General features: G+C 40.4%; 1 protein-coding gene across 1 annotated transcript in view; it reads left to right on the top strand.

Annotated features, from left to right (window-relative positions):
* Window positions 1–24,929, top strand: part of PLD5 (phospholipase D family member 5) — a 397,759-nt gene that overhangs the window by 296,746 nt on the left and 76,084 nt on the right. Inside the window, exon 5 of the mRNA XM_052654058.1 lies at window positions 14,655–14,782. Within this exon, the coding sequence (XP_052510018.1) occupies window positions 14,655–14,782 (128 nt within the window). The remainder of the gene's footprint in view (window positions 1–14,654; window positions 14,783–24,929) is intronic.

The raw sequence follows: 24,929 nt of genomic DNA on the forward strand, positions 1-24,929 counted from the left end.
TTTTTGTTGACTGTATAGAGCTTCTCCATCTTTGGCTGCAAAGAATATAATCAGTCTGATTTTGGTGTTGACCATCTGGTGATGTCCATGTGTAGAGTCTTCTCTTGTGTTGTTGGAAGAGGGTGTTTGCTATGACCAGTGCGTTCTCTTGGCAGAACTCTATTAGCCTTTGCCCTGCTTCATTCAGTATTCCTAGGCCAAATTTGCCTGTTACTCCAGGTGTGTCTTGACTTCCTACTTTTGCATTCCAGTCCTCTATAATGAAAAGGACATCTTTTTTGGGTGTTAGTTCTAAAAGGTCTTGTAGGTCTTCATAGAACTGTTCAACTTGAGCTTCTTCAGCATTACTGGTTGAGGCATAGGCTTGGATCACCATGATATTGAATGGTTTGCCTTGGAAACAAACAGAGATCATTCTGTCATTTTTGAGATTACATCCAAGTACTGCATTTCCGATTCTTTTGTTGACCATGATTGCTACCCCATTAGTGATAAAAGATATTTATATTGCTTGTTCTTGGAAGAAAGCTCCATGCACATGATTTTAGTTAATATTATTGGATCTTTATAAATTCCATATATGGCAGAGACCTAAAAAATTACACAAACATCCATCTTCTGCTGTTTATTAGCTCCGATGCCTCCTAAATTAAACAAAATGAAGTTAAGTGGAAAAAAAGGTCTAAGAAATATGATTGCAGTACTATAATGCATAACATGTAGCTATTTTATAATATCTATAATCTTTTGAAATTTGACAAAGCATGATTGTTTGTTCTTAACAAGACAAGCTGAAGCGTGAAGGCTGGTGCCATCCCTGGATCCCAGGTAAAAGTGCTTGTCATAGGGAAAAAAGACAGACACAGATTTTAGTCTACCTCTAGGGCTTTCAGAAAGTTGCTTTCTCCATCATCCATTTATTTATTTTTTCTTCTTTTAACAAATATTTATCGTGCTCTTATAGTATACCACTGATGAAACAGTGATGGATATGATTTGATCTGATTTGGATTTTTTAAAACATCATTTTGGCTGTTGTTGAGGCAGGGAAACAAGTTAGTGGGGCTGTTGGGTTACCCACAGCAAGAGATAAAGATGTCTGGACTAATGAAGGTAGAAAGAAATAAACATATTCCACGTATTATTTTGTCTATGCAACTGGAAGCCCTTGATTAGGCATTGGCTGTGGGAGTGGATGAGGTGGCTGGATGGCATCACCGACTCAATGGACATGAGTTTGAGCAAGCTCCAGGAGCTGGTGATGGACAGGGAAGCCTGGCGTGCTGCAGTCCATGGGGTCACAAAGATTCAGACACAAGTGAGTGACTGAACTGAACTGTGGAAATGGAGTTGAGGGAAAGAGAGAAACGAAGAATGACCCTGAGGGTTTTATTCTGAGAAACTGAATGGAAGGTATTATCGTTTAATGAGATGAGAAAGCTAATAAAAGAAATAAGCATGGCATTTAGGGAACATAAAGAGCTCTGTTTGAGGCATAGCAAACTGTTTTATGCTTATTAAAATGCAAGTAGAGACATTAGTTTAGGTCTGACCTCTCCTATGAGTCTAAAGCTCAAAGAAGAGTCAAATCTACACATATGATTTGAGGAATCATCATATAAAGATAATATCTATAGCCATAGAGCTGGGAAAGGTTTTTTGTGTTTTTGTTTTTTTTAACAAGAGTGACTATAGCTATACTGTGGAGCCAAAGAGCAAGTAGGAGGAATGAGTGAGGTAGGAGAAAGAAGGAGAGAAAGGTTTTGCCCAACCTTGCTGAGAACCCAAGTTAACTAAGAATACAGAAGGAGCTGTTGGATTTGGCATCATATAGTTCTTTGGTGAATTTAACAAGGACAAGATAAGCCAGATTGAAGGAGATTTTAAAAATGAGTGGTCAGGCAAAAAGGTAGAGCAAGTATTGGTAACTCATTCCAAACATTTTGCTATAGGAGGATACAGAAACCAAACTTTTCAGAGAAACTGAAAGAATTGTCTGGTAGCATTTAATGTCCGTTAGATGTTTGTCATCATAATTTTAAATGGCTCACTACGATTGTGAGATTTTTTTTTTTTTCCCAGCAACCTTTAGCTGTTCCGGTGAAAGCTTAAGGAGGGTGAACAGTTGAATTCATCTTAGTCTGAGATTTTACCAGGGAAATGTTACAAAAAGAGCGGTGATCATGAAAGATAAGCTTGATAAAGAGGGAAGCAACACAGGAGTTGAGTGATGGAGAGTGAAAAAGTGGTAAGGTCAATGACTTGTCAGGCTTCCCTGATGGCTCAGTGGTAAAGAATCTGCCTGCAATGCAAGAGACGCAGTTTCCATCCCTGGGTCAGAAAGATCCCCTGAAGGAGGAAATGGCAACCCACTCTAGTATTCTTGCCTGGAAAATCCCATGGACAAAGAGCCTGGCTGTAGGGCCATGAAGAGTCAGACACAACTGAGTGCATGCAATGACTTGTAAATCTGGATGAGGGCAAAGCAGTGGCAGGAAGTGGGGAGGATGGGCTATGCAGATGAGCTGAAAAGAAGAAGAAGAACTTAGAAACTGAGTCTGAAAATCATTTTAAATGCACAGTTACTGGTAATAATAAGGGCTAGGGGAGTGTTTTATTAGAGGGAAAAAAAAGGAAAAGATCAATGGAAGTATGAGGGCAAAGTAGCTGAATACTGAATGAGTTAACCTTATGACTGTTGAAATATGTGACAATACTGCAGGGATAGAGAAAACAACTAACTAGAGCCTTTAATGAATGACAGAAGCAGGCAGTTGAGAAAGGAAAATAGCAAGCAGTGGAAATGGGGGATATAGCCAAATACCATGAATTTCATTATAGCTTTGGATATTGAAATATGAAAGAAAAATAGCTTGGAGGTAACAAAGGAGAGTAAGGACACACCTACTTAACTTTCTAGTCCTGAGGTACTGGAAATATAAGAGATAAAACAGCTTTCCAATAATGGGACTGCAAAAGAATTAATTGCCTTAGAATTGCTGAGAAGGACTTTGAGAGATTGGCTTGTTTCAGACTTATCTTACTGCAGAGAATTATAAAATATGGATAAAAATGCAATCACAGAAAAGAAAGCTATTTGAATGTATCATAGAGCAATTAAGAGAACTTTTAAATACCCTGAGACAAACAAAAATGGAAATGTAACACACCAAAATTTATAAAATGCTGCAAAAGCAGTTCTAAGAGGGAAGTTTATAGCGATAAATGCCTACCTCAAGAAAAAAGATGTCTCAAGTAACTTAACTGTGCATCTCAAGGAACTAGAAGAAGAAGAACTAATGAAGACCAAAGTTAGTAGAAGAAAGGGGATAAATACTAGACCAGAAATAAATGAAATAGAGGGTTAAAATACAATAGAAAACAATGAAACTAAAAGCTGGTTCTTCCAAAAGACATGCAAAGGTGACAAATATTTAGCTCGACTCACCAAAAGAGAGTGATGGGAGATTCAAATAAAATCAGAAATGAAAGAAGAGCTATTATAACCAATACCACATTTTATTGGCCTAAAAACTACCATGTAGATCAATGGAACAGAGTAGAGAACTCAAAACTAAGCCCACACGTAGGTGGTCAGTTCATTTATGACAAGGAGGCCAAGAATATACAGTGGGGAAGAAAGCCTTTTCAATGAGCAGCGTTGGTAAAATTGGACAGCCACATGCAAAAGATAAGGGCTTCCCTGGTGGCTCAGTGGTAAGGAATCCACTTGCAATACAGGAAACGCAGGAGACTCGGGTTCGATCCCTGAGTTGGGAAGATCACCTGGAGGACGGAAGGACAACCCACTCCAGTATTCTCGCCTGGAAAATCCCAGGTCAGAGGAGCCGGGTGGGCTACAGTCCACAGGGTTGAAAAGAGTCAGACACAACTGAAGCAACTTAGCATGCACACACTCGTGTGCAGCAAACACATTTCCTTGTGCACAGCCAGTTTTTCTCTTCTAGTTAATGATTCTATTCACTTTCTCTTAAATGATCTCAAAACTCTACAACTCACAGCCTTAAGATAGTCTGCCACATCAGTCTACCCATCTTATTTACTTTTTCTTGGCAATACCCTTTCTGGATCCCTCTTTCACATTTCAAGTCTACAGACCATTCCACAAGCTTTCTGGGCCCGTTACAGAGGAACTTCTTCACCATCATGCTAAGAATTCAGTTTGCTTCTATCTTATGTACAGTCTTCTACATTCCTCCCCCCCTTTTTTTTCCTCATTATGATGGAGCCCTTTCTTCAGTAACTTCCTAAGAAATGCTGCTCTTAAAACCTTTTCATATCTGAAAACGTTTTTATTTTCTCTTCAGGTTTTTTCAGATGTACAATTTGTTTCCCCTTAGACTATTTCCTAGTTTTCTTTGTCCCTTTGTTACCTGGTATAATTGAGATTTACTAATCTTTTGCATGTTATCATTTTTGTAAGTTTGTTTTCTCTCTGAAAACTTTTAGAATCTTATTTATTTCCACTGTTCTGAAAGCTTATCATGATATGTGTGTGGGTCTTTTTAAATTTCTTTTTTTTTTTAATAACATTTAATTTTTTTCTTTTTTTAGCTTTTGATTTCTTAAATTAGTTAACTTATTTGTTTTAATTGGAGGCTAATTACTTTACAACATGGTAGTGGTTTTTGCCATACTTTGACATGAATCTGCCACAGGTGTTCATGTGTCCCCCATCCTGAACCCCCCTCCCACCTCCCTCCCCATCCCATCCCTCAGGGTTGTCCCAGTGCACCAGCTTTGAGTGTCCTGTCTCGTGCATTGAACTTGGACTGGTCATCTATTTTACATATGATAATATACATGTTTTAATGCTGTTCTCTCAAATCATCCCACCCTCGCCTTTTCCCACAGAGTCCAAAAGTCTGTTCTTTATATCTGTGTCTCTTTTGCTGTCTTGCATATAGGGTCATTGTTACCTTCTGTCTAAATTCCATATATATGCGTTATGATACTGTATTGGTGTTTTACTTTCTGACTTACTTCACTCCGTATAATAGGCTCCAGTTTCATCCACCTCATTAGAACTGATTCAAATGTATTCTTTTTAATAGCTGAGTAATATTCCATTGTGTATATGTACCACAGCTTTCTTATCCATTCATCTGCCGATGGACATCTCGTTGCTTCCATGTCCTGGCTATTGTAAACAATGCTGTGATGAACGTTGAGGTACACATGTCTCTTTCAATTCTGGTTTCCTTGGTGTGTATGCCCAGCAGTGGGATTGCTGGGTTATATGGCAGTTCTATTTCAAGTTTTTTAAGGAATCTCTGCACTGTTCTCCATAGTGGCTGTACCAGTTTGCATTCCCACCAACAGTGTAGGAGGGTTCCCTTTTCTCTGCACCCTCTCCAGCATTTATTGTTTGTAGACTTTTTGATAGCAGCCATTCTGACCAGTGTGAGATGGTACCTCATTGTGGTTTTGATTTGCATTTCTCTGATAATGAGTGATGTTGAGCATCTTTTCATGTTTTTGTTAGCCGTGTGTATGTCTTCTTTGGAGAAATGTCTGTTTAGTTCTTTGGCCCATTTTTTGATTGGGTCATTTATTTTTCTGGTATCGAGCTGCAGGAGTTGTTCGTATATTTTTGAGATTAATTCTTTGTCAGTTGCTTCATTTGCTATTATTTTCTCCTATTCTGAAGGCTGTTTTTTCACCTTGCTTATAGTTTCCTTTGTTGTACAGAATCTTTTAAGTTTAATTAGGTCCCATTTGTTTGTTTTTGCTTTCATTTCCATTACTCTGGGAGGTGGATCATAGAGGATACTGCTGTGATTTGTCAGAGAGTGTTTTGCCTATGTTCTCCTCTAGGAGTGTTATAGTTTCTGGTTTTACGTTTAGATCTTTAATCCATTTTGAGTTTATTTTTGTGTATGGAGTTAGGAAGTGTTCTAGTTTCATTCTTTTACAGGTGGTTGACCAGTTTTCCCAGCACCACTTGTTAAAGAGATTGTCTTTCTCCATTGTATATTCTTGTGGAGGCTTTTATATTTGAGAAACTTATGTCCTCAGTTCTTAGAAATTTTCTTTATAATTTATTTTATTTTTTAAATTTTATTTGGAAAAGAATTCAAATTCACAGGAAAGTTATAAAAATGACTCAATAAATACCTTCCTGCCCTGCACCTATGATACTGGTTCTCCTCCAGGGGAGATTTTGTTTGCAACCAGGGGACAGGTTTTGAGGCAATGTCTGGAGACATTTTTGGTAGTTACAACTAGAAGATGCTACTAGCATCTTTTATAATTTTTTTCCCTCTGATTTTGGTTCTCTCTGGAACTCTCATAGATTTTCAAATCCTTTAACTGCATTCTTTTAAAAGTCACATATATCAACCTTTCTTTCTTCTTTTAAGTAGACCTTTTTTTCTCACTTGCAGACCTTGAGTTACTATTTCCCCTAATGTATCCTTTATGTATCAACTTTTCAATGGTCATTTCCATTCCTTTAGGTTCATTCTGTGTTGTAAGTCACGTTGAATTTGAACTTCGGGATCACTATTCTGGTTATCAGCACTGCTTGTCTTATATTAAGTTGACTTGATTGAATTTGTTTTTGGATCCTCTTAATTCCTATGAACATCTTGTTCTTAGATTACCCTTTTGGAATATCTTCTCAAATGTCCGTAAGAATTCCTGTTTCCTCTGTTTGATTTGCCTCAACAGTAGCCATATGCTTTTTCTATTTGATTTGCCTCCTCTAGGCTGTTGATTTGTGTTAGGTGAACTGCCATGTTCAATGTAGGCAGGCTTGCTACCTTAGAAACCTGGCAGATTTGGCTGTGCAGTCTTCTGTAACTACTGGGGCAGCAAATGGTAAGATAGAGTGAGTGGGCTTTGCCAAGAAAGTCAACCTGTGAAGCTTCTGGGTCCCCGTCCTCCCTGGCATTGCAGCAGCACTGGGCTCTAGCAGGACGCCTCCTTCCAGTGAGCTCTGGCACTGAGACAGAAGCCTCAGGAGGGCTCTTCATTCTCTGCTCCCCGTCTCGTTATCTAGGTAAATAGTTGTGCGACTCCAGGAGGTAGGAGGAAGAGAGAGGTAGTAATAAGTATGAGCTCTGGCCACCAACATCCCAGACCTTATCTTGTTTTATTACAACTGATGAGCCATTTTAGATCATGTTTCACCTATCTGTTTTGAATATGGAATTTTTTGTATAGTTTATTATGTATAATTTAAGCAAAATTTAATTTTTTCTTGGCAATGATTTTTTTATTTTTAAGCACTTTAAAAATTATAGCTAATTTACAGTGTTGTTAGTTTCAGGTATATAGCAAAGTGTTATATATATTTTTATATATCATAACATTATAAGTTAACTATACATTTCAATTTATATACATTCTTTTTCAGATTCTTTTGCATTATAGGTCTTTATAAAATTATTGAATATAGCTCTCTGTGCTTTACAGTAGATCCTTATTGTTTAAATTTGTAATTAACATATAATAGTGTGTGTATGTTAATCCCAAATTCCTAATTTATTTCCCACATCCCCGGTATCCCCTTTGGTAACCACAGGTTTGTTTTCTGTGTCTGTGAGTCTATTTCTGTCTTGTGAACAAATTCATTTATATCATTTTTTAAGATTCCACCTATAAGTAATATATATTTTTCTTCGGTTTACTTCAATTAATATGGTAATCTCTAGGTCCATCCATGTTGCTGCAGACGGCATTGTTTCATTCTTTTGTATGGCTGAGTAATACTCTATTGTGTATATATACCATATCTTCTTTATTCATTTATCTGTTGATGGCTTTTCATGTTGCTTCCATGACTTGGCTTTTGTAAATAGTGCTACTATGAACATTGGGGTGCATATCTTTTCGAATTAGAGTTTCTTCCAGATATACGCCCAGAAATGGGGTTGCAGGACCATCTGGTAGCTCTATTTTTAGTTTTCTAAGAAACCTCTATACTGTTCTCCACAGTGAACGTGCCAGTTTTCATTCCCACCATCAGTGTAGGAGGGTTCCTTTTTCTCTACACCCTCTCCAGCATTAACTATAAGCAAATTTTGTTTTTAAATATAATTTTATTTTAAAGCCTAATGGTTCCTTAAATCAAGCATTCCTATAGATAGCATAACTGTTGAACTATGAGGCAGTAACAAAGCATGGCATTTCCCTGGAAATGGTCCCTGTGAGCCCAGATCTGTAGACTAAGAGCAAAGTATTAAAGACAACCTATGAAAAATTCTACAACATAATTTTGACAGTATTTGAATAGATATGTTAGAACTAAAACTGAAATGTGCACTTAAGATTCACTTTTTCCATGACTGAAACATATAGCTGATTGTCTAGAAAAATTTTCGAATATCACTCACTGAATGATTTGAAAACAAATACGTCATGACTGGTGATTTTTACCCTTCGGTGTTCCCTTTAACCTTCAGGCCAATGGATTCCAAAATGTTGCTGATTAAATTGATTAAACTGTACTGGTTTTATTAAAGCTCCCAAGAATAGGCTATGACCTTTTTCATTGCCCACACAAATCAATACATTCAGAAGAAGAGACACTTGATTGGTAAGATAGATTTCTGCTGCAAACTTTGCTTTCAGGAAACATCTATAAGCCTTTCCAGAAATCTGTAATTACTAATACTGATACATTTCCCTTTGATATATGCTTAAGGTTCATTAACTATCTGTGTTCAAAAGCTGGTGATAAACTCATTTTTATAATGCTATTAGGGATACATTAACATGGGATAAAATATTTAAAAATCAGACAATGGTACACACTAAATTCAGGATCCTAGTTGTATCAGAGAAAACTGGTGGGGATATGGGTTCAAGCGTAAACGCACACACAGCTTTACGCAGGATATCTCACTTGTGAGACTGTCAATATTTGGGGCAGGATAAGTCTTTGTTGTGGGAGGCTGTCTAGTGTATTGCCAGGTATTTAGCCACATCTCCGAACTCTCCCCACTGGAGGTTAATAGTGTTCCTCTAACCAATTTTGACAGTCCAAAACGTCTCCAGTTATTGCCACAGGTTTCATGGGGGAAAGGGATCAGAATCATCACTGAGTGGGAGGCACTGCTTTAATCAGATTGATAAACTTTTAGTTTTTATTTTTAATAAGAAGGGGGATTCACCAATGTCCATTTGTAATGGAGCTACATAATTTTCTTATAAGTTACATATTTTCTCTTGAATATATAAATGATATATCATAAAATTTACTAAAGCTCTAGTAATATGCTTTCAACAGGTGACTTTCTAGAAGTAACTTAGAGATAGTTCCGTTTGATTTTCTTTCATGATCACCAAAGGGAGCGTAGAGCTTTATTTTCTACTTTTAATCATAATGTACTAACATATTTCCTTTTGTGTCATCATGAAGAGTATTTTGACAGGATGTTTATTTTAAATTTGAAATATTTAATCACGCAATTTGTGCAACTGGCTCGTTGCTAAAAATTGCATGATTTTTAGCCTAGAACTGAATATTTTTAGTCTAATATTAAAAATGTACATATAGAGGTTGTAGGACTTCTGTGTGCACAAAATAAAGTACAGTTCTATCTGATTCATACTGCAAGAATAAGTTAGTAAAGAAACATAACCCCTCCAAACCCAGTTTAAATAACAATTAATTTATTCTAAAGATTTAGAGAAACTCAAGGTCTGAATCTTAACTGGTCTGAGGATACAGGGCTGGCAAAGACTGTGCCCCCTTTCCATTTTCCTCTCCTGGGAGTACATTGTCTTTTTATCTCTTTTCCCGATGTACCTGGTTCTTTCACACTCTCTCTGAAGCTTGTCTTCTCCTACCCTTCATTCATGTGGACTTAGACAGTCATGGCATCCTCTATCTGTTTATGACTCCAGCATAGCTTCTTTGCTTTGATTTTTGTGACTCAATATTGGATTCTCAAAAGAGGAAATCTTATTGGTCATCATAGTTCATGTGTCTGCATTTGGTTCAACCAGCTGTGGCAAAATAGAGACTAAACTGGTTTACATGGTACCTAGACCTTTCCATTTTGCATCATGTGGGTCCACTTAGCACTCTAAGAAGAGGGTATTTGCCAAGAAGAAAGGATGCACCTCTCAACCACATGTAACATCAACTAAAGACATATCCTGTGAAGATTTTGTTTCCCTTTCATGAAAGAGACAGAGAGAGAGAGAGAGAGAGAGAGGAATGCTAGATATGAAGAAGATATGTGCATGTGTGTGTACATGCTCAGTCACTTCAGTCATGTCTGACTCTTCAAGTCTATGGGCTGTAGCCCGCTAGGCTCCTCTATCCATGGAATTCTCCAGACAAGAATACTGGAGTGGGTAGCCACACCCTTCTCCAGGGGATCTTCCTGACCCAGAGATGTCTCTTGATTGGCAGGCGATTTCTTTACCACTGAGACACCAGGGAAGCCCAAAAAAACAGTAGGATGAGGATAATTTCCATAACTAATAAAAAAGATAGTTTAGCAGTACATGTAAAATAAATTCTTGTAAGTAAAATATTGAATAATTTGTTCATAATAAAATGAGGAACAGTTCAGTCAGTTCAGTTCAGTTCAGTCACTCAGACATGTCTTTCTTTGCGACCCCATGGACTGCAGCACGCCAGACCTCTCTGTTCACCACAAACTCCTGGAGCTTACTCAAACTGATATCCATTGAATCAGTGATGCCATCCAACCATCTCATCCTCTGTCATCCCCTTCTCCTCCCACCCTCAATCTTTCCCAGCATCAGGGTCTTTTCCAATGAGTCAACTCTTTGCATCAGGTAGCCAAAGTATTGGAGTTTCAGCTTCAAAGTCAGTCCTTCCAATGACTATTCAGGACTGATTTCCTTTAGAATAGACTGGTTGGATCTCCTTGCAGTCCAAGGGACTCTCAAGGGTCTTCTCCAACACCAGTTCAAGAGCATCAATTCTTCGGCACTCAGCTTTCATTATAGTCCAACTCTCACATCCATATATGACTACAGGAAAAACTATAGCCTTAACTAGACAGACCTTTGTTGGCAAAGTAATGTCTCTGCTTTTTAATATGCTGTCTAGGTTGGTCATAACTTTTCTTCCAAGGAGCAAACGTCTTTTAATTTCATGGCTGCAGTGACCATCTGCAGTGATTTTGGAGCCCCCCCAAAATAAAGTCTTCCACTGTTTCCCCATCTATTTGTCATGAAGTGATGGGACTGGATGCCATGATCTTAGTTTTCTGAGTTGAATATAACTAAATATATATTTTTAAATATATAAATTATATAAATATAATATCTAAATTAAGGTACAAATTAAGATAAAGCATGTATCTTCAGAAATAGATGGGAATTAGATTTAGATAGAAAAAAGAAATAAACAATTCTTAATAAAAAAGTGATATTTCAAAACCATATGTAGACAGTTTTCCAGATATATCATCAAATATTTTCAGTGGGTTTTCTTACACCAAGTCCAGTCATTTGTAGGGGGAAAAATGATATACCATGTGTTGTAACAGCTGTCTTGACCCTGTTCTCAAAGAGCTGTTCAGTAAGTGGGAGTTACTGTTATTATATATTGCTTGATCTCTACATGCAGCTCCATTGGCCTTGTAGCTGTTGGCTTAGCAGAGCCATCACTGTCTTCCAAGCTCTCAGCCTTCACTTGGGGTTCCTTAGTAGAGTGATGGGGTCACACCTTTCTGGTCTTTCAGATATTCAGTACCCCCTTGCCATCTGAACAGCAGGGATGAAGCAGATCCTGATCATTTTAAATTTTACACTTTATTTGATATGCTTGAATTTGTTATTTCTTCCAGTTTTATTGACATATTGACATACAGTACTATATGTTTAAGGTGGATTTGACTTATGTACATCATGAAATGTTCATCACAGTAAATTTACCAAATGTCTATCATCTCATATAGATACAAAATTAAATAAAATTAAATAAGTTTTAATTAAAATTAAATAAATAGAAAAAAATTTGTGATGAGGACTCTAAGGATTTACTCTTATTAAAACTTTCATCTCTAACATACAGTATTGTTACTCATATTTATTATGTTGTACATCAATAGTGCTTCTTTATCTTATAAATGGAACTTTGTACCTTTCAGTTGCCTTCATCCAGTTCTCCCTGCTTTTGTCTTTTATCCTTCCTACTACCTTTATCCAGAGAAGGCAATGGCAACCCACTCCAGTACTCTTGCCTGGAACGTCCCATGGGTGGAGGAGCCTAGTAGGCTGCGATCCATACTACTTTTACTATATATTTGCCTTTACCAATGAAGTTTTTTTTTCTTTCATAATGTTCATGTTTCTGGTCCCTTTTAACATTTCACTATAAAGCTGCTTTAGTGGTGCTAGCTTTTGCTTGTTTGTAAAACTTTTGATTTCTCCATCCAACCTGAATGAAAGCCTTGTCAGGTATTCTTAGTTGTAACTTTTCCTCTTTCTTCTCTTTAAATATATTGTGCAGTTCCCTTCTGGCCTGCAGATTTCTGCTGAAAAATTCAGCTGAGAGCCTCATGGGAGTTCTCTTGTAGGTAAATCATTGCTTTTCCCTTGCTGCTTTTAATATTCTATCTTTAACTTTTGACATTTTAATTACAACTTGTCTTGGTATGGTCTTCTTAGGGTTGATCCTGGTTGGGACTCTCTGTGCTTCCTGGACCTAGGTATCTGTTACCTTCCCCAGGTTAGGGAAGTTTTCAGCTATTATGTCTTCAAATACGTTCTCTTCCCCTTTCTCTCTCTCTCTCTTCTCCTTATGGGAGCCCTATTGTATGACTGTTAGCACGCTTGATGTTGTCCTTGATGGCTTGTAAATGGTCCTCCATTCTTTTTATTCTTGCTCCTTTTTCTGAAGCAAACCCAAGGTCACCTTTATACTCTTCTTCCAGAGATGAGAAAATGGTTCCATTAGTGCTGGTCAATATAGTGCTATTGAAGGGCACAGCCATTTAAACTGGCCAAGATCTCTGTTATGGATTGAGTTGTGTCTGCCCAAAGACAAGCTGAAGACCTACCCCACCCTGTACCTCCAATTATGAACTTATTTGGAAATAGGGGTTTTGCAGATATAATTAATTAAGATAGGGTCATGCTGTAGCAGGGTGGGCCCTTAATCCAGCATAACTGGTGTCAGTATAAGAAGAGGAGAAGACAGAGACACATAGGGAGAATATGTCATGTGGCAACAGAGGTGGGAAGATTGGGGCGATGCATCTGTAACCCAAGGAATGCCAGAGGTTGATGGCCACCACAAGGAGCTGGGAAGAAGCAAGAAAGGATTCTCCTCTACAGGTTTCAGAGGGAGCATGGCCCCGCTGACATCTTGAACCTCTAACCTCCAGAACTAAGGAAGAATAAGTTTCTGTTGTTTTAAGCCACTCAGTTTGTGGTCCTTTGTCATGGCAGCCCTAGGAAACTAACACTCTCCAAAGACAAATGCTGCTCTTCATCCACTTAGGAGCACTGGCAACTGCCTCTGAGGGTATCACACCCTCCATGTGGATTTGGGTCTCTCCATGATTGCCATGGTAACTCCCCACTTTGGACATTCAGATTCCGCCTTTCCCAACTGTTCGTGCTCTGGGATGTTACTATTCCAGGACAGCTGAAGGCTAAGGAACATGTGCCTGTACTTATCTAGGATAATGAGTTTGCTCCACCCACAGAGAAAGTCTTCCTGGCTGCTTTCTTCACCTCAGATCCTCTCCCAGCTTCCTGGTTTCTCTTTCTATCTTCCTGCCACAAGAACCCAGATGCATACTTAACATCTTCCCAAGAGTTATAGGTTAAGTTTATAGTGTAAATTACTCTTCCTTTCTGTATCCTGAAATGTAGCCATGTGTGTGTTTTGGTGGGGGTGGGGGAGGAGGTCTTCCCTGATAGCTCCTGCAATGCAGGAGGCCCCAGTTTGATTCCTGGGTTGGGAAGATCCGCTGGAGAAGGGATAGGCTACCCACTCCAGTATTCTTGGGCTTCCCTTGTGGCTCAGCTGGTAAAGAATCCACCTGCAATGTGGGAGACCTGGGTTCAATCCCTGGGTCAGGAAGATCTCCTGGAGAAGGAAAAGGCTACCCACTCCAGTATTGTGGCCTGGAGAATTCCATTAACTATGTATTCCATGGGGTTGCAAAAAGTCGAATACAACTCTGTGTGTGTGTGTGTGTGTGTGTGTGTAACTGGATCACTTTGCTGTACACCTGAAACTAATGTAATATTATAAATCAATATACAAATCAATAAAGAAAATGAAGGCCAGTTCCATGTTGAGGAAAGCTATATTATTAAGAAAGACCAACCTTTTTACTGATTGCAAAACTCCCTGAAAAGTAACCCCAAAGTAAAAGAAGAGCATGGCACACCTATCTCACCATCTGAATGATAAATCAAGGGGCAGGGGTCTGAGTCAGATCTGACTTGAGAAGCCACGATCTTGTCATAGCATAGGGAAAACTTATTCTCTTTTATTCCTTTGTATCCTTTTTTGGGAATAAAGTAGCTCCTCAGGGGTCCTCTGTGAACTAAACTAATGTAAATATGTGGCTTCCCTGAGTGCCAGCTGTGGTGGATGCAGACCATGAGTATTGCTGCGGGTAGGTGACTGCATGTTCAGGGCCTTGACACAGAGGCTCACTGGGATTTCCTTAAACTCCTAGGAGCTGAGGTGACCTACATGAACATGACTGCCTACAACAAGGGCCGACTGCAGTCCTCCTTCTGGATTGTGGACAAACAGCATGTTTACATCGGCAGTGCCGGTTTGGACTGGCGGTCTCTGGGACAGGTAATCTTTTCATTATATAGAGCTTTGTCAGCATCAAAACTACCACCTGCATAAAACCCTCCATCACCTCTACTGTGACTGAGAGAATTTAAACCTACAGCATTTATTAATTTTAACTGCACAGTTTTAGTAGTTTTACCCTCAATTAAAGCAAAATAATAAACCTTTCCTTGTCAGAATCATTTCACCAAAAAAACTGCCATTGCTTCAGTGCTTTTATAACTCAGATGCTATTCCCACATTCTTTAGAGCATGTGCTATGCTGCGCTTAGTCACTCAGTCGTGTCCAACTCTTTGTGACCCCATGACTGTAGCCCGCCAGGCTTCTCTGTCCATGGGATTCTCCAGGCAAGAATAGTGGAGTGGGTAGCCATTCCCTCTGGGGGTTCTTCCTCCTGATGCTTGACCTCAGACTCTCTGGACTTCCATGATGGTACAGTGGTAAAGAATCTGCCTGCCAGTGCAGGAGACACAGGAGATGTGGGTTCGATCCCAGGGTGGGGAAGAATCCCATGGACAGCTGAGCCTGGCGGGCTACAGTCCATGGGGTCGCAAAGAGTCATCACGACTTAGTGACTAAACAATAGCAATAGATTCTCTTAGAGGGCTATTTTTATGTGGAACCTTCTCTATGTAGCCTATATGGGTTTGATATTTTTTTATGTGATGGCTGTTTTTACAGTGGATGTCTGCTACCTCTTTTTTCCATGTATGCTGATCTTTATCCCCTTGAAAATGGTGGGATTGATGTTGTGGTGACCAGAGTCTGCACCAGGTATTGAGCAGGGCCCCCTCTCTGCCCTGTGATTATCACTGAGGTGGGGTTGGTTCCCCAGTGGTTGGAGTAGACACTTCCAGATCTGTATCTTAGCCATATTTCTGACCTGCAATGTGAGGTAGGTGGGATTCAACACTCCCGCTAGCAGGGAAGCCATGGAGTATTCCTCCTCTGGAGCTGTTCACCTGTGGGTGTGCTCTGTTGTGTCACTTTTCACACCCTGTGCTGGCTCACAAATCACACTGTTGGTGGCACTGCTCTCGGCCCTACTGTAACTGTGGGTATGCTGGCAGTTGGCCCTGGTGTCTCTCAGGCGTTGTTTTCACCAGACCATCTGTGCATATCCACCAGTCAGGTCCCAGGACTGCAGTAACCATGCATCGGGACCCACTGTGGGGGCTATGGAGGCAGCTTAGATTTTGATCTGATCCAGTAGGGTCACAGAAAGTCAGGCACAACTGAGTGTCTGAGCAGAGAACAGAATCCTGGCATGTCTATGCCCACAAAGCCCACAGGCCCTAAACCTACACCTGTCTCAGCTATGGGAGCATTTATCTGTTCAGATATCCCACAGTCACTGAGTTTCCAAAGTCAGCAGTGGGGGTGTAAGTCCATGGAGAGATTTGAGCTCTTCCTCCTTAGTCACAGGGCCCCTGGATCTCAGCTGTGGTTTCAGCCCCACTTTTGCATGTGTCTTCCACCAGCATCTACTCCCAAGGCTGCCTTGGAACACACATGCCTGCCTAGGTGGGCAGAGAGAGGCAGCGATGGGTAGGGTGTGTGAGCTACTCAGGTGAGTGCCCCTCCCAGTGCCCATGGAGGCAGGGACCAGCACTTGGGGAAGGGGGCTGCAGCGGTGGCCCCGCTACTTGAGGGTCATTCAACAGTGGCATCCGTGGCTATGGTGGCCCAGGCTTCTTCCACAAACATTTCCAGTTGTGGAGTTTCGTGCTCTCATTCCTTCAGACTGTCTCTTTACACCCAGCAGCTGTTCCCTCACTGAGTCTGCTCTCCAAACCCTACATTCCAGCACCCAACCCCACTTTTGCATCAGCAAACACCGTCTCAGGCTGAGGCCAGAGGGCTCTGGCACTTATCACCTATATAGGTCTTAATGCTGTCCTGCCTGCCATAGATGGGTTGCTGCCCACTCCTCTGAGCCCCTAGAGCTCCTCTTCTGTCCCAGACGATCTCCCCACTGATGAGGGGGCTTCCCCAGTGGCTTGAACCTTTCCTTTCCTTCAGCTCCCCTCCAGAGGTGCAAGACTTTATCCCATTTCCTTGTTTCTATGTGCCTTTCTTTTGTCCTACCTGGTTGTGTGGGCATTTTTCTTGTGGTTTCAGGTGCCCAAGGTCCTCTGCTAGTGTTCAGCAAGTGCTCTGTGAGAATGGTTCTGTTAGTAGATGTGTTCTTTTTTATTAATTAATTTTTGGCTGTGCTGGGTCTTCATTGCTGCGCGACCTTTACTCTAGTTGCAGACAGCGAGGGCTACTCACTCTCCAGTTGCAGCGCATGGGCTACTTACTGCAGCGGCTTCTCTCGTTGTGGAGCATGGGCCCTAGGGCACGGGGGCTTCAGTAGCTGTGGCCCCCAGGCTCTAGAGCACAGGCTCGATAGTTGTGGCACACAGGCTTAGTTGTTCCACAGCATGTGGGATCTTCCTGGATCAGGGATCTAACCCATGTCTCCTGCACTGGCAAGTGGGTTCTTTACCACTGAGACACCAGAGAAACCCTGATGTATTCTTGATACATTTGTGGGAAGAGGTGAACTCCACATCCTCCTGTTTCACCATCTTGACTCCTCTCCCCTGCTAAGTGGTTTTTAACTTGAGCATCATTTGCTCTTTTTTTAAGAAAGTGTTTTCCTACCACTAAATTTTATTTTTTTGTTATTAACTGATAGAGTTTAAAGTTCTATTAATTCCATTTGAATGAAGTTTGAATTATTGAGGTTTAATGACATTTTTCTCCAAATTTTTGAGCAGGTAATCTTTATTTTCTCTATTTCCTTCTACTTCTTTCCTTATATAGACAGACAGACATATATTCAAGTATTGGTTTCTCTGCTTGAGGATTATTCCTTTATCTTTGCTTTTAGTTGTTTATTTTGTAAGAAAGTAAGTTGATCTTTTAAATGTTTACTCTGTATAGTCATTTAGATATTATTTCCTTTTTAAATGTATCATCATTATAAAATATGAAAATTTCCCCACTTTAAACATGGTAAATACAGAGAGAAGATAAGGTGCAAGTTATTTCCTATTCATATGAAGGGCAGACCTTATTTTATGAATTTTCCTTATTTCCACATTTCTAAGTGGTGGCTAGTTTCCTTTCAGTTATAGAGAAGACCAGAGGATGCAGTGGGCAAGTACCTGGTTCTCTGTATCATGACTAATCAAGCTTCTTTCTTAAAGACAAGCCAACTCCTATGCTTCACTTATTGTCATTCTCTGTAGGAACTGGAGAATCACAACCTCTCCACTGTTGGCACTGCATGGCACTGAGCCCTCCAGTCTGTCTGGAAGAGATGTCCCTCTGACCTCATCCTGGTTTGTTCTCAGAGGGAGAAGGAAATGGCAACCCACTCCAGTATTCTTGCCTGGAGAATCCCCTGGACAGAGGAGCCTGGCAGGGGGTCCATGGGGTTGCAAGAGTCAGATACAACTTAGTGACTGAACCACCTCCACCGCCTAAACCCAGAATGAGAGGGAGAGTAAACTAAGTGGACTTCTTAGATTTCTTTCCTTCAGCTCAAATATACCAACAAAGTTATATTTTTAAAAACATAAATGAATTATCATGCTATTTCTTAAGTATACAGTAAGTGTATTTTAAGAATTTTGAAATAACTCATTTTATAATTCATAATCTCGGGCTCCCCAGGTGGCTCAGTGGTAGAGACTCCGCCTGCCAGTGTGAGAGACATAGGAGATGTGGGTTTGATCCCTGGGTCAGGAAGATCCCCTGGAGAAGGAAATAGCAACTCAGTCCAGTATTACTGCCTGGGGAAATCCCATGGACAGAGGAAGCGGGCAGGCTACCGTCCACAAGGTCACAAAGAGTCAGACACAACTTAGTGACTAAATAGCAACCACAGTCTATATGTCAACTGCTAACCTACTTCTCTTACATCAGCGGCCACCATTTCTCTCCTCCTCTCCACACACAGGCATGCATGTTGTCTCTTTGTCCACCCTTTCCCCTTAGTTTTTGCTATTTGAAATCATGTTGTTATACTTGTATCATCTATTTTAAATGTTTTCCTTTCATCTATGCTTGATTATATGGGCTATTTCCTTGGTTTACTTCATGAGACATAACACATTGCACAGCAGGGCTCATGTGTTAGAACAGATTATTTCATTTGAGAAATGTGTGTGAGACCAATATTTGCATGAAAAATTATAATACATTTTCCAAGTATCAAACTCAACCTATTCCATTAGCTTTATATTTTGTGAAGTTTTCTAGCGAAATCAGATTATTACTATCAATTATTACCTTAAATCTATAGTGTTATTGTTTAGTTGCTAAGTTCTATCCAACTCTTTATGACCTCATCCATGAACTGCAACATGCCAGGCTTCCCTGGCCTTCACTGTCTCCCAGAGTTTGCTCAAACTCATTTCCATGGAGTTGGTGATGCCATCCAACCATTTCAACCTCTGTCGTCCCCTTCTCCTCCTGCCCTCAATCTTTCCCAGCATCAGTGTCTTCCCTTGAGTTGGCTATTTGCATCAGGTGGCCAAAGGATTAGAGCTTCAGCTTTAGCATCAGTCCTTCCAATCAATATTCAGGACTGATTTCCTTTAGCATTGACTGATTTGATCTTCTTGCAGTCCAAGGAACTCTCAAGACAGTTCTGTAGCACCACAGTTCAAAAGCTTCAGTTCTTCAGTGCTCAGTCTTCTTTATGGGCCAACTCTCACATCTGTACATGACTACTGGAAAAATATAGCTTTGACTATATGGACCTTCATCAGCAAAGTGATGTCTCTGCTTTTTAATCTGCTTTAAATCTATAGTAAGAGAAATAATAAAACTAATGATAAGAGTTTCAGTGTATTGCAGGTTTTCTCTATGCTAGGCATTCTTTTAAACGCTAAAGAATATGAACTCATTCAATTTTCACAATAACCCTTTCTTTTAAATACTACTATTATCACTTTATTTTACAAAGGAGGAAATTGAGACACACAGTGGTCACCTTCCAAGAAGCTGCAAAGCAAGAATTCAAACCAAGGCAATCTAGTTCCAAACCCTTCTCTCTTACTTCATGCTAATAATTTTTAAAAATATATTACATTATGAAAAATCATTTTCTTTCAGGATTTTTCTGTTATGCTATACAATAAGTTTCCTCTAACTCTTTTTTCTTTAAGAATAGCTAACAATGCTATTCATCTAGATACCTTCACTCATTCACATCTTTCTTTTTTAAAAACAATTTTATTGGAATATAGTTGATTTACAATGTTGAGTTAGTTTCAGGTGTGCAGCAAAGTAATCAGTTATACATATTCACCAATACACTGTTTTTAGATTCTTTCCCCACATAGGCCATTTCCAAATATTGAATAGAGTTCTCTGTGCTATACGGGTCCTTGTTAGTTATTTGTTTTATATATAGTAGTGTGTATATGTCAATCCTAGGCCTGGCATGCTGCGATTCATGGGGTCGCAAAGAGTCGGACACGACTGAGTGACTGAACTGAACTGAACTGAACTGATCTTTAATTTATCCCTTACCCCCTGGTAACCATGATACTTTCCTGGTGGCTCAGACAGTAAAGAATCTAACTGCAATGCAGGAGACCTGGGTTCAATCCTTGGGTTGTAAAGATCCCCTGGAGAAGGGAATGGCCACCCACCCCAGTGTTTTTGTCTGAAAAATTCCATTGACAGAGAAGCCTGGTGGGCTATAGTCCTTCTGTAGAGTCAGACACAACTGAGCAACTAACATACTTCCCTGGTAACCATAAGTTTGTTTTCTACATCTGTAACTCTTTTTTGTGGATAAGTTCTTTTGTACCCTTTTTAGGATTCCACATATAAGCAACATCATATGATATTTGTCTTTCCATTCACATCTTTCTAATTGCAAACCCATGACATAATGGCCACAGAATGATGCCTACTGTTATTCAGTATTTAAGTTCTGCAAACTCAGTTATCTGAGTTGAATTTCAAAGACTAGAAGTCAATGTGTGTGTGCCTCTATATTCTCCCCCAGTGGTTCTAGGTGCTCCCCTAGAATCTGTGGCCACAGGGAGTACTGTGGGAGGGAAAAGGGAGCTCCTAAAATTATGAAGGAGGAAACAAAAAACGCAGCACTAACAAAGCAAACAAAAGACTAACCAGTGTGTGAAGTAGAAGGAAAAGGGCACAAGTCTTCAAACCTCAGGGTTCTGGAGGCGTGATGCTGAACTAGAAGAAGCTGAAAAGGAAAAAGTGAAAATCATATATTTACTAAATTTTCTTTTATAATTTTTCAAATATACCCTCTGAAATGAACTACAGCCTGGAACTGGAGGCAAGATTCAGTGGGTTCCTTGCTCACATGAATCTGGCAAATCTGTATAGGGGAAATATTTAAATAAAATTTTAAAATATAATTATAACAAATAGGAGTAGGCCTGCTTGACTCTGTAAATGTGTGTTTAATCTTATTGTTACTGTTTAGTCTCTAAGTGATGTCTGACTCGTTTGCAACCCCAAGGACTATAGCCTGCCAGGCTCCTCTGTCCATCTTAGTCCGTCTTTATTCTGAAAAGACCTGAAAGGTATATCTTAAACCAAACCAGCTGTTGGAGCAGGGAACATAAGAGCTCTAAGATGAGGTCTTCCAGGGACTGTGTTGGTAATCAGAACAACCCAGGGCAGGATGTGGATTCAATCCTACAAGCTATGGGAGAAACACTGAAGATCTGTGAAGGGCCAGGACCTGACAACTCTGGAACAAACCTAGAGAAAGTGCTCAAGCTGAGGAGTGAGGGAAGCATGAATAGAGACTCCGTGGCCAAGATTAAAGGGGAAAGTGACAGGACTGAATTATGATGGTGTGAAGGTTAATTTTATTTATCAACTTGGCTAAGCTGACACACCTATTTGTTTATTCAAATACCAGTCTAGATGTTTCTGTGAAGGTATTTTTTAGATCTGATTAACCTTTAGACATCACAACAAAGATCCATCTAGTCAAAGCTATGGTTTTTCCAGTAGTCATGTACGGATGAGAGGTTTGAATCATAAAGAAGGCTAAGCACTGAAGAATTGATGCTTTCAAATTGTCGTATTGGAGAAGACTCTTGAGAGTCCCTTGGACTGCAAGGAGATCAAACCAGTCCATCCTAAAGGAAATAAAACCTTTAGGTTTTATTATTCCAATATTCATTGGAAGGACTGTTGCTGAAGCTGAAGTTCCAATATTTTGGCCACCTGATGCAAAGAGCTGACTCATTGGAAAAGACCCCAATGCTGGGAAAGACTGAGGGCAGGAAGAGAAGAGGATGGCAGAAGATGTGATGGTTAGATAACATCACTGACTCAAAAGACATGAATTTTAGCAAACTCTAGGAGATAATGGAGGACAGAGGAGCCTGGCATGCTGCAGTCCATGAGATGACAAAGAGTCAGACACAACTCTCTGGAGAAGGCAATAGCACCACACTCCAGTACTCTTGCCTGGAAAATCCCATGGACAGAGGGGCCTGGTAGGCTGCAATCCATGGGGTCTCAAAGAGTCAGACACAACTGAGCAACTTCACTTTCACTTTTCACTTTCATGCATTGGAGAAGGAAATGGCAACCCACTCCAGTGTTCTTGCCTGGAGAATCCCAGAGACAGGGGAGCCTGGTGGGCTGCCGTCTATGGGGTTGCACAGAGTCGGACATGACTGAAGTGACTTAGCAGCAGCAGCAGACACAACTTAGCGACAACGTTTAAATAGGTAGACCTGAGTAAAACAGATTATCCTCCCTTATGTGGAAGGGCCTCATCCAGTCAACTGAAGACCATAAGAGCAAAGACTGAGGTTTTCAGAAGAAGGAATTTGATCTCAAAACTGCAACATAGAAACCCTACCTGAATTACTAGCCTGCTGTACAGATATCAGACTGACTATGAGAACTAGAAAGTACTACAACAGAAAAGACATGGTAAAGCTGTGTCACAGGGACTGATTGGTTATAAGGAATGAGCCAGAGAGAATAATGGATATTGTTCCAGCATCTGGATGGACCTGGGCCAACAAGGAGAAGGACCATACCATCAGCAGAAATAGGGACTATCAGGGGGTAGGGGCCATTCTGATGTCCAATGGGCAGTTGGAGAAACAGTAAAGAAACTGGCTAGTATTGATGCTTTTGCTTTTTATGGTGTGATCACTCACCTAGAGCCAGACATCCTGGAATGTAAAGTCAAGTGGGCCTTAGAAAGCATCACTACGAACAAAGCTAATGGAGGTGATGGAATTCCAGTTGAGCTGTTTCAAATCCTGAAAGATGATGCTGTGAAAGTGCTGCACTCAGTATGCCACAAATTTGGAAAACTCAGCAGTGGCCACAGGACTGGAAAAGGTCAGTTTTCATTCCAATCCCAAAGAAAGGCAATGCCACAGAATGCTCAAACTACCGCACAATTGCATTCATCTCACATGCTAGTAAAGTAATGCTCAAAATTCTCCAAACCAGGCTTCAGCAATACGTGAACCATGAACTTCCAGATATTCAAGCTGGTTTTAGAAAAGGCAGAGGAACCAGAGATCAAATTGCCAACATCTGCTGGATCATGGAAAGAGCAAGAGAGTTCCAGAAAAATATCTATTTCTGCTTTCTTGACTATGCCAAAGCCTTTAACTGTGTGGATCACAATAAACTGTGGAAAATCTGAAAGAGATAGGAATGCCAGACCACCTGACCTGCCTCTTGAGAAACCTATATGCAAGTCAGGAAGCAACAGTTAGAACTGGACATAGAACAAGAGACTGGTTCCAAATAGGAAAAGGAGTATGTCAGGGCTGTATATTGTTGTCACCCTGTTTATTTAACTTTTATGCAGAGTACATCATGAGAAATGCTGGACTGGAAGAAGCACAAGCTGGAATCAAGATTGCTGGGAGAAATATCAATAAGCTCAGATATGCAGATGACACAACCCTTATGGCAGGAAGCGAAGAGGAACTAAAAAGCCTCTTGATGAAAGTGAAAGAGGAGAGTGGAAAAGTTGGCTTAAAGCTCAACATTCAGAAAACGAAGATCATGGCATCTGGTCCCATCACTTCATGGGAAATAGATGGGGAAACAGTGTCAGACTTTATTTTTTTGGGCTCCCAAATCACTGCAGATGGTGACTGCAGCCATGAAATTAAAAGACACTTACTCCTTGGAAGGAAAGTTATGACCAACCTAGATAGCATATTTAAAAGCAGAGACATCACTTTGCCAACAGAGGTCCATCTAGTCAAGGCTATGGTTTTTCCAGTGGTCATGTATGGATGTGAGAGTTGGACTGTGAAGAAAGCTGAGCCCCGAAGAATTGATGCTTTTGAACTGTGGTGTTGGAGAAGACTCTTGAGAGTCCCTTGGACTGCAAGGAGATCCAACCAGGCCATTCTAAAGATCAGCCCTGGGTGTTCTTTGGAAGGAATGATCTAAAGCTGAAACTCCAGTACTTTGGCCGCCTCATATGAAGAGTTGACTCATTGGAAAAGACTCTGATGCTGGGAGGGATTGAGGGCATGAGGAAAAGGGGACGAGAGAGGATGAGATGGCTGGATGGCATCACCAACTGGATGCATGTGGGTTTGGGTGAACTCTGGGAGTTGGTGATGGACAGGGAGGCCTGGCGTGCTGCGGTTCATGGGGTCGCAAAGAGTTGGACATGACTGAGTGACAGAACTGAACTGAACTGAACTGAACTGATGCTTTTTATCTAACAACTTGGGCATCTGAATAGTAATAGTTTCTTGATTGACCCTAAAGCTACTGATTTCATCACAGCTCCTATTTCTGACAATAACCATTTTGTAGGATGGTGACAAGAATTGTACTCCTTCTGCCTCACCAAGCTGGTTACTTCTTCCTAGTCTCTGTGGGTTGAAATCATAGCCTGATGTTACCGATGAGGAAGGGTGCTGAGACTTAAAGTGTCTTTGATTCCCTCTTCTTGTCCCTTTTTCTTTCAATTAAAAGAACAAAGCACTGAGGTAGAGTTTTGACGACTGAGTAGATGTGCCAGTGGGCAAGAGGAGGGCACTGCTTTAAGGTACATCCTGCCACCCTGTTCTGTGCTACCATTGAGCTGACATTTTCACAATTTATGATTTTCTAAAGACCTGTTTTAGCTCCTATGGAAGTGGTCAT

Source organism: Budorcas taxicolor, chromosome 16 (assembly GCF_023091745.1).
Source record: "Budorcas taxicolor isolate Tak-1 chromosome 16, Takin1.1, whole genome shotgun sequence".
NCBI classification, from domain to species: Eukaryota; Metazoa; Chordata; class Mammalia; order Artiodactyla; family Bovidae; genus Budorcas; species Budorcas taxicolor.